Raw genomic sequence first — 10,927 nt, 5'->3', positions numbered from 1 at the left:
AGGTATTAACCCTATTTATATTTTACATCAAGAGAGATTTAATGAAAGCTCGCTTTTCTTATTTTCATTCAAATATTGTTTCCAATCATCTACTTTTCCCTTGCGTCGGCTAATTCACAAAAACGTTATCAAGCTCAATCAAATGAGACAGCCACTGGAATTTGCCCCAGTGGCCACCCTTCCAACATAGAAGGGGGAGGTGGGGGATTCGAATTCCCACCTTCTCAGGGAGGGTTGGGGTGAGGACGAATTAGTTTCAAGTGTGGGTTTCGACTCCCATGCCCTGTAAGGAGGCAGGGAAAAAATCTGAAAGTGTGAGTTAGAATAGGAGTAGAGTAGGACCAATCACAAAAAAAAAAAAAAAATGAAACGAGACCGTTGATATGGTAATAATGATTATCGATAAACATGTAGCAATCATTTTAGTCGTTGAACCTCTCGTACTGAGCTCAGTAATTTTTTTCAAGAACTCGATCCAAATTTCAACATACTTAAAATCTATAATCTATTATGATGAGTAACTTTCATCTCTCTCCTTGTATATTAAGTACTATATTTTATCTGGTTCAAGTGAGAGATAGAGTAATAATACCTCATAAACTAAAGTCAATTCCCCAAGAAAAATAAATTATGCGGACTACATACACTGTTGCTCCTCATAAGTTAAATGACATGCGAATCATTCGTGAAGCCTACGTCCAAATGTCTCCAGTCCATGCTGACAAGTTACATGCATCCCGAAAACTAGAAGTCTCTTTCGTTTGAATTTAGAATCCAACTTTTCTAATTTCTCCTTTTTCACTTTAACTTTGAAGACTTGGAAAGTTAGAAAGGAGACCTTGGTGCGTGCCACACTTTCGTAGTATACGTCCGAAAGTAGCCCACAAGCTATTAATTTCATAATTTAAAATTAAATGATTATTTTGTATCAAGAAAAAAAAACGTACCAAAATAGATGGGGCCAATTCCATAAAAAAGCACAAACTTTAGGTGTTGTCCCGAATCTGGCCCGAACTTTATTTTGTCTCAAAGAAAAGCACGAACTTTAGGTGTTGTCCCAAATCTGGCCCGAACTTTATTTGAGACAAAATAAAGTATGTCTATTACAAATAGGTTTCACATCTCTATTTAACTACAAGATGCACGCGCTTTTAATATCTAGCTTTAAGGCAATGTAATCTTCTGCTTCCAACCCAACTTATGACATTGCAAACAGCTTGCCAATTGTTAATTGATCTAATGGCCCTAGCTATGTGCCTCGTCCCCTAGAACTGAAGCTGCTGAATTATTTTTCCCATGAGAATCATCTGTAAAGTTCACCTCATTGGAGGGCAGACTTAAATTTAACACTTCCTTTAAACACTCGAATGCAGTATCGTTTTGTTGTGTTGGATATTATTGCTGACGTGAAAATGCCACGTCGGATGACTGTGGAATGAGGGTTAACGGAGAGCCAGATTTGGGACTCAAGTGAAAGTTTGTGTTTTTTTTTTTAGACAAAATAAAGTTTGGGCCAGATTTGGGACAACACCTAAAGTTCGTGCTCTTTTTTAGACAAAATAAAGTTCGGGCCAGATTTGGAACAACACTTAAAGTTCGTGCTTTTTTTTAAAACAAAATAAAGTTCATGCTAGATTTGGGATAACACCTAAAGTTCGTGCATTTTTATGGAATTGGCCCAAAATAGATGACAAGTATCGCCATACTTTTCCAAACTTATATTGGAAATGACAGACTTTTTGTAATTGGGTGTTTAACAAGAATACGGTTAACGAGGTAATTATAAAAAAAATCATAAATTTATTGTACATGTCAATTCAATCTTCAACCTTTCAATTTTGTCAATTAAGTTCTAAATATTTTTCATGATTTGTCAATGTTTGGTTTCTACAACTTAACTAGGAATTGCTCTCCAATGTAAATTTAATTTATGAAATAATTAGATATTGGTAAGCAAGCAAAGTTAAGTCAGTTACAAGCTTCCTATATGAGCAATGTTCCACTATTTAGGGACACAAATATGGTAATTTGGAAAAAAAAAAAAAAAGCTACAGTTTTTGTATTCAACTTTCTCGTGTTGAATATATGGAAGGTTAATTTCCAAGCCAGGGGTGGTCCAACAATGGTTTAGTAGAATTAGCCTTACTCAATTCTGGTGATGTAATCCTATGTGACTAATTTCGCAATTAAGAATTGTCCCAATACTTGTAAACATTTCGCATTCTTTACTTCCACACCGCCAAGGATGAAAACCACTTTTCTACTGATGGGGAGTAGTAACTCCAAGCGATTCTCGATAGTCCACAACAAGGATACTTGTAATCATTTTTATCTTGTACAGTTTCATTCTTATTTGCATTTAAAAGTCATTCAATGAAGTCAAATTATTCACAAGAAAATCTGCCCGCAAAATGCATCTCGAGCATTGTTGATCGATAAATACTTGGAGGATAATAGCAAGGCAAAATCAGTAGTGGCATAATAGTACGGGGAAGGAATTAGAGATGGAAGCAAATGGGTCCTAGTTGCATTACAAGAAGAAGCGATTTGACTTGCTTTGTAATCTTGGTATTACAGCCACTCCTAGCTTTACTTGTTCATTGGGGTGCTGCCGCTTTCAGCACGCTGCATGCATGCTTTAATCCAAAGCCGTCTTGATCGGCATATACTTTCCCTAATTAACTGTGGAAATGCTTTTCAGACTAGACATCTTAAAGGATTTCTGGTGAAACACATGTAAATCAACAGCACGAGCCCAGTGTGTGTCTTTTGGAATCTATTTCTTTAGCTTTTTCTTTGATTGGTCAAAGGAAGAGCAAATCAGCACCTACCTTGAAATTAGGGGTGTTCCCATATAATTATTATAATCATACACTCGAAAAAGTCTTGTGTAAATAATGTGTGCTATTCCCTATGGACATTAGTTGATAATCACATCTTAAAAAGTTATGATATGACACACGTATAAATTATATTGTGGAAACTTTTATTATCCATCTTTTTAACTGCTGCTAATGGGCTGTTTTCCTGGTGAAAACTTTAACGTTTAGTGCTTATCTTCTTTCTTTTTAATTTTATATGGATATGTTTGAGTAAATTTTGAAAAAAATTTCAGTTGTGATTCTAAAAAAAAAAAAAAAAAGTAGTGAAGACCTAGTTTTTTCCATTTTTTTTAATATATATCTGGTTTGTGGAAAAAAATGAGAATGGAGATATTGAAAAATCATTTTTTTTTTTCATTTTAGGCTAAGAAAGAATGAAAATGAAAATATCGTTTCCAATCATCTACTTTTCCATCAAAGTTTCTTTTTCTTACACGGCAATGAAGGCGAAAATTTTTAAGACCTCATGGACTAAATATATCTATACTTGATGTTGGTTTCTATTTACAGATTTTCGTTAGGATGAACATTTATTAGTTATAGAACTATAGCTCTACATCTAAATGTCTTGTGCAAGTAATATTTATGGGCATTTTTGCCATGTCAAGGGCTAATTCATAATAAAATTATCGGGTTCAATCAAGCATGACTATTGATCCAATAGCTGATAATGTTTGTCAATCAACATCTTACAATCACCGTTAGTTGTTCAACCTCTTTTAATGAGTTTGATATTTTTTCCGTGATTTTTTTCCCACGGCATTGTAGAAAGGCCCGAGGGTCTACTGCGGCCGATTTTCCCAAGGAACTTGTGATGCAAATTTCGCAATATATGAACAATATAATCTATGATGACGCATAACTATCATATCTCTCCTTGTATATTAAGAATAACATTTTATCTAGTTCGAGAGAAATAGAGAAATTATACTTCATAAACTAATGTCAACTCCCCAAGGAAATAAATTTATCCGGACCTCATACACGGTTACTCCTCATAAAGTTAAATGTCACGCAAATCCTTCGTGAATCCTGCATCAAAACGACTCCATTCCCTGACCAAAAAACAAAGGAAAAAAAAAAACCAAATACTCCATTTTGACTAGTGACGACCACGCCAAAAACTAAAAGTCTCTTCCGTTTGTATTTAGAGTCCAACTTTTTTATAATTTCTCCGGTTCATATTTTGCTTTAAAGACTTAAGAAAGTAGACCTTGGCGTGTGGCGCGCTATCTTTTTTTCTTTTATAATAGTATCCGTCTCAAAGTAGCCCACAAGCTATTAAAGTTGTAATTTAAGATTTAATGATTATTTCATAACAAGAAAAAAAAAAAAAAAAAAAACCCGACCAAAACAGGTGACAAGTATCGCTGTACTTTTCCAAACTTATATAGGAAATGCTGGAATTCCGGTAATTGGGTGTTTAATAAGTATCTAGTTAATTAAATTCTTATCAAAGTAGTTATACGGTGTGCGATAAACATCTTCCTAATGGCATGTATGTATAACTTTATTATTTTTTATTTTCCTTTTGATGGTTTCATAATAGTAAGATAATACTTTCTGATCAATTTTATCAATTGCAGCGGCTGTACATTTGCTTTAACAACGCATTGTTAGTGTCTCTCTCTTTCTGACTATGATTGCAAATTGCAATTGCCCGTGCAGATTATACAACCTGACACTTAAATACAGGAACGTCACGGAGCCATTTGAAGAAACCATTGTAATCTTTTCTCTGCCTTTTAATGATTCTTCTTACTAAATAACTTATAGAGAAGTTTGTCCATTTATGTTCTGACATTACAAGATTTTACTCTTTTCCATATCAAATGCAGGAAGCAGGCTTGCGATGACAACTGTTGCAATGAAGTTACATAAATCAATTTCTTGAAATTCTATTTGACAGTATTCAACTGCTGATAATAAGGTTCTTACAAAGTTCTAAGTTGCTAAGCTGTTTAAAAGGATGACATTTTCATAAAAAAAAATTCCTTTGCAAGGTCCTAACGTAGAACAAGGGCCTCTTTGGCAACTTGCCAAACAATGCTTATTTATGTTCTTTCGTTTACGGGAGTAGATTTGGAACAAAAATGCGTTTGGTAAAATTTTTGTTTCTGGGAACAAATTTCTATTTTTTTGTTCTCAGAAGTAGATTTAGAACATAATCGAGAAGTAAAAAAAAGTTGATTCTTTGTTTCCGGGAACAATTCTAGAATCAAGCAACTATTTTCTCTCTTTTCTTTTCTTTTTTCTTGTTCTTCTTCCTTCTTTCTTCTTCTTCATCTGCTGCCACCGCCGTCCGTCGTTCGCTACCCACTGCCGCTAGTCACCAGCAACCGGTCCAACGAGCTCGCCGAAGGCTCGCCAAGCTAGGGCGAGGTTCGACGAGCTTGCCGGAGGCAAGCCCAGCCACCAGCGAGGCTCGCCCAGCCTCGGCAAAGCTCAGCCGCTCGCCCGGCTGTTGACAAGGCTCGGTCGACGAGGGCCGGTCTCGCTGAGCGTCGGTGACGCTCCGGTGAGGTCGCCGGCCCTCGTCTGGCCGATCGCTGGTCATCCCAAGGCCGGCGACCGACGACTTGAAGAAGAAGAAGAAGAATAGAAAGAAAGGAAAAAAAAAAAAAGAAAAGAAAAAAAAGAAAAAAAGTAATAAAATTATTTAAAAATTAAAAGAAAATGATTTGGAGTATAAATTTTGAGCATGGTACCAAACGTAATTCTATTCCGGGAATTGAAATTTTGGACAGTTACAAAACGGCTTAAAATGCTTAGAAATTGTTCCCGGGAACAGAATAAAAAAGAATAATTTCTGATCAGAAATTGTTCCCGGGAACAGAAGCGTTACCAAACGCGCTTTAAGAGAATAATAAACTTTTTTGATATATTATCTTCACATTTTTATTTTGTAAAGAACTGAATTTTTACTGCTTACTTATCCATTTATTATGATGAAAGTGAAGATTAAGGAAGAGGTATGTATTTTCTGTTCATAAATTCTTTTTTTCTGAATGTAATGGGAATTTGCTCGTTTCAACAAGTAAAAAACGAAAATGACAATTCGGGATTACACATTTTACAATGCCATAATTATGTAGTTTTCTAACGACTTATATTGACTTTTTCACACGCTACCTGTCTGTCTTGACTAAATTAATGATGAATGACGTCCAATGAGGAGCAATGTGGAAAGAGCAAGTTGATGTTGAGGGTGCTTCAGGGTGGCTCCTGGTCGTCTCGTGCTTCTTTGGAATATGAGTGGTTCTGTTTGCTGTGTGCGAAGTACTTTAGATAGGTAGTGGAGATCATAGCATAACTTAACCACGAGGAACTACTTGTAAAGGGCGGATTTTGCCTTTGCTTTGTCCATGGAGCACGGAGATTCATCGGCATAACACTATCTCATCACGCAAGGTAATTTATTTGGTAATATCTTTGGGATGTGTCGAAGCGGTGATCTTTTGAGTCTCCATTTTATGTCATAAAGCAGCAGTCTCCATTTTAATGTCAACCAGTCAGGATCCTCACACATCTCCACCCTTAACACGGGGCATAATCTCACTAAAATTCCACGAACCCTTTGCAATAATCACTATCGAAATTTGTGGGAATCACGGATTTACAGTTCGTGCATTATTGATAGATTTTTGGACAACGCCAAGAACACGGCATTATTGGTAAGGCTCTAAGTGCCATCCTTTGTTCCATCATCTCTAGATATTAATTAAAAGGTGAGCGAGGAATTTCTCTTTAATTTGCATGGGGCCAAAGCTTTTTCTATTTTGTTTTGTTTTTTGGTCAGGGCAACGGGCAATAAACTACTGACTTATGAAAAAGGAAGAAAAGCTAGAATTCCACCCTATCATAAAGGAAAAAGGCTCTTTAATGATCCCTGAGTAAAAGAAGGAGGGGAAAAAAAAAGCGGTTCCATGATTTCTGAGCCAAAAAGTAAAAAGAAGAAAAAAACGCGTCAAAAAGCTGTCTAGAAAAATGGACACATTCTTATAAATATCTTCACAGTTTCCATTAGTACCAATCTTGCATCTTATTTCTTCTTGCCTCGCTTTCATATATACTTGCTTCCTTGGGCTTTGAGTCATGAGACTCGCAAGCATGAGTTTTGTAGAGTTTCAATCATGCCATTTTCTTTTTGGTATTGCTCTTGCATTGTGCTTTAACCAAGTCTCATCCACCATCAATGAAACAGACAGAATTGCATTGCTCACATTTAAGGCTGGCATAACCAGAGATCCTTTTGGCGTGCTCAACTCATGGAATGATAGCATTGGGTTTTGCCAGTGGTATGGTGTTACGTGTGGCCGGAGGCATCGGAAGGTCACGATCCTAGACTTGTCATCACAAGGACTCTCTGGATCAATCTCTCCTCATATTGGGAATCTCAGCTTCCTAAGAAAAATGGTGCTTCTCAACAATAGTCTTGGTCATGAAATCCCTTCGCAAGTAGGGCAGCTGCGCCGTCTTCGTAGCTTACGACTAGACAACAATTCATTGGTTGGGGAAATTCCCAAAAACATATCGGGTTGCTCTAACCTTGTCAACCTCTTTCTTCAAGGCAACCAACTAACCGGAGAGATTCCTAGGGAGCTCGGTTCCCTATCGAAGCTACGGATATTCGCTTCATCTGTTAATAATTTGATTGGGAGTGTGCCTTCCTTCATTGGAAACTTATCTTCATTGGAAATCCTTCATTTAATGAATAACAAATTGGGCGGGAGCATTCCCCAAGTTCTAGGCTACTTGACAAACTTGCAAATCATTGGCCTCGCAGAAAATAGATTGTCAGGTACAATTCCATCTTCGTTACTCAATCTCTCTTCGCTAGCTATATTTGAAGTTGGAGACCACCAGATACTAGGGACTCTTCCTGAGAGTATGGGCCTCAAACTCCCAGTTCTTGAATATTTCAGTGTCTTTGAGAACCAACTTGAGGGACCAATTCCCCCATCGATATCGAATTCCACAAAACTAGTGACACTTCAACTTGGAAGTAACAAATTATCCGGGAGTGTGCCTTCATTTGAAAATCTACATGAGCTTCTTAAACTTAGAATCTATGATAATCCGCTTGGAAGTGGAAAACCTGGAGACTTAAGCTTCCTTTGCTCATTGACCAACAACACCAAATTAATGTACGTGCAAATTGAGGAGAATGATTTTGGTGGGGTGTTACCAAAATGCATAGGTAATCTATCTACTACTCTCACGACTCTTTCAATGCAAGAGAATCAAATATCCGGCGAGATTCCAGTAGTAATTGAGAATCTTGTCGGCCTGGATATGTTGGGTATGACCCTCAACTATCTTTCAGGTAATATACCCTCAAATTTGGGGAATCTACAAAATCTAGCAATGCTAGTGATCAATAGTAACAACTTGCAAGGGACTATCCCATCTTCTTTTGGGAATCTAACCAAGTTGATTCTACTAGAGCTTAGCAAGAACAAATTTCAAGGGCAAATTCCTTCCCATCTGTCAAACTGTCGGTCTCTTATTCTTCTTGATCTGTCTAATAACAATCTTAGTGGTGCCATACCCCCACAGCTTATAGGTCTCTCATCATTGGCAATCATTTTGGACTTGTCTCATAACCATCTGACTGGGGTTCTACCCATAGAAGTTGGCAACTTGAGGGGTTTGACTTCATTGGACATCTCGAACAATTTGTTGGGAGGTGAAATCCCTGACAGTTTAGGTGATTGCACTTCATTGACAACATTGAGGATGGGGGGCAACTTCTTCCATGGTTCCATTCCTCAGTCAATCAGATCGTTAGGAGGCATTGAAGAGATGGATCTTTCATGCAACAATTTGTCGGGTCAAATTCCAAAATTCTTAACGATATTTCATTCCTTGAAAGTCTTGAATTTGTCTTATAATAAATTTCAAGGCATGCTACCACTCGAAGGAGTCTTTAAGAATGCTACTGGTACTTCCATTATTGGAAACAATGAGCTCTGCGGCGGATTGCCAGAATTTCACCTCCCCAACTGCATATCTAAAAGCTCCAAGAGAAGAAAGATTAATATAATCATATTGTCCGTTTCTATTATTTTTGGAGTTCTTGGAATATGTCTTTTTCTTGCTCTTATATGTCTTTTTTGGTTGAAGAAGAGAGTAAATAAACCAGTTTCAAGTTCGACAGATGATTCGTGTCCGAACGTGTCTTATGGAACACTCCTGAAAGCGACTGATGGATTTTCTTCAATGAGTTTGATTGGTGTTGGAAGCTTTGGTTCTGTATATAGGGGGATACTCGAGGGTGACAGAACTATTGTTGCTGTAAAGGTGCTTCATTTAGGGTGTTGTGGTGCTCTTAAAAGCTTCATAGTCGAGTGTGAGGCATTAAAGAATATTAGACATCGAAATCTCTTGAAGATATTGACAGTTTGCTCGAGTATTGATTATCAAGGAAATGATTTTAAGGCCTTAGTCTATCAATTCATGGACAATGGGAACTTGGAAAGGTGGCTACATCCAAACCCAACATCATCCCATAGCAATGAGCTTCCAAAAAAGTTGAATTTCATTCGGAGGATAAATATTGCTATTGATGTTGCTTTTGCACTAGATTATCTTCATCACAGGTGCCACATCCCCATCGTTCATTGTGATTTAAAACCGAGCAATGTCCTCTTAGATGCTCAGATGGTCGCACACGTGGGCGACTTTGGATTGGTGAAATTCCTTCTTGGATCATCACTTGATGTTGTTGCTAATCAAATGAGCTCAATGGGTCTTAGAGGGACAATTGGTTATGCTCCACCAGGTAATCTCTCTACTTTTTACTCTAATGATATGTGCTCCACATTCTTTTTTATGATTGGCACTCTCAATTTTATCTTCAATGCGATCTAAATATGGCGTAGAATATGCAATGGGATGCGAGATCTCAAGAGAAGGCGATGTCTATAGTTACGGTATCCTCTTGCTAGAGATGTTCACAGGATTGAGTCCCACCGATGATAGATTCGAGGACAACTTGACTCTCCATAGTTTTGTCACAGCAGCTTTGCCTAAGCGAGCCTTGGAAATTACAGATCACATTCTACTTCTAGAAAGAGAAAGGTGTTTCGATCCCAATAGTCCTCAGCATTGGCTTTCTGAAAGCAATGAGATATTTCAAGAGTGTTTGGTTATGGTATATAATATTGGAGTGGTTTGTTCAAATGAAGTGCCTGCAAGACGGATGAGCATCAACGGTGTTGCAAATCAACTGCAAAAGATTAGGAAAAAGCTCTTTCCATTGGGTTTCCATGAACAGGATGAACTACCGCAGGTGACATGATAATTTCTTTACCTCTTCCTTGTCTTATTAGTTTTGCTTATGCTTGTGCAAATATACATTGTGAAATGTGTAGCAGAGTAGCAAATCAATTGTGCATTTTCAATATAAGGTAATAGTCATTCCTCATCCATATATGTAATAAGGTAGCATATGTCCCACAGTGCAAGGACCTTAAGTAACATTTGTTAAAATATGTCTCCAGTTTGAGAATATGGATGCAACTCGACCCTAATCAAACCGCGGGATAGTCAAGCCATATAAAAAAAGTCAGAATTGAACTTTGAAAATGTATTAGCTGGAGAGAAGCAGTCGTTTCTTTTAGGAGATAATAGTTGATTATCATTCCTCATCTGCACAGATTATTGCACTTGCATGTGGCCCATGATGCACAGTCTTGAGCACTCGCTATTTTCAATTGATATCCATGATCAACCTTTTCCAATGAATGAATGGTTGTTTTTTAGCAGTTTGTTTTAACACAGTAACATTGTCTCCTTTTTTACTGGAAATTTATCCTTTCCCCGTGCACATCCTAGATTCTGTCCAGGCTTTCTAACTCAGAGGAGTGCTTGGTTTCTTTCTACAGCTTCGCTAGGAATCACTATGCATCGCTGAAGTTGTGCGAGACGGTTGGAGATGAGTGATGTTGCTGTCAAGCCAAGTATGTCTTTCGGATTCAGCTTCAATAAGCAAATGTTCTGTTTGCGAAGGAAAAATGATCGTCTGGAAATTAATAGAATAT

At 37.4% G+C, this 10,927-nt stretch overlaps 1 protein-coding gene across 1 annotated transcript; it reads left to right on the top strand.

Moving 5' to 3' along the window:
- The first annotated feature begins 6,992 nt into the window (after positions 1-6,992).
- Positions 6,993-10,185, top strand: LOC104434669 (probable LRR receptor-like serine/threonine-protein kinase At3g47570). The gene is made up of 2 exons (XM_039317636.1): positions 6,993-9,666; positions 9,767-10,185. Exons 1-2 carry the CDS (start codon positions 6,993-6,995, stop codon positions 10,183-10,185), a joined length of 3,093 nt encoding a protein of 1,030 aa, XP_039173570.1.
- The last annotated feature ends 742 nt before the right edge of the window (positions 10,186-10,927 follow it).

Source organism: Eucalyptus grandis, chromosome 7 (assembly GCF_016545825.1).
Source record: "Eucalyptus grandis isolate ANBG69807.140 chromosome 7, ASM1654582v1, whole genome shotgun sequence".
Taxonomy (NCBI): domain Eukaryota; kingdom Viridiplantae; phylum Streptophyta; class Magnoliopsida; order Myrtales; family Myrtaceae; genus Eucalyptus; species Eucalyptus grandis.
Note: the sequence above shows the minus strand (reverse complement) of the source record. Positions and strands in the feature narration are given on the sequence as shown.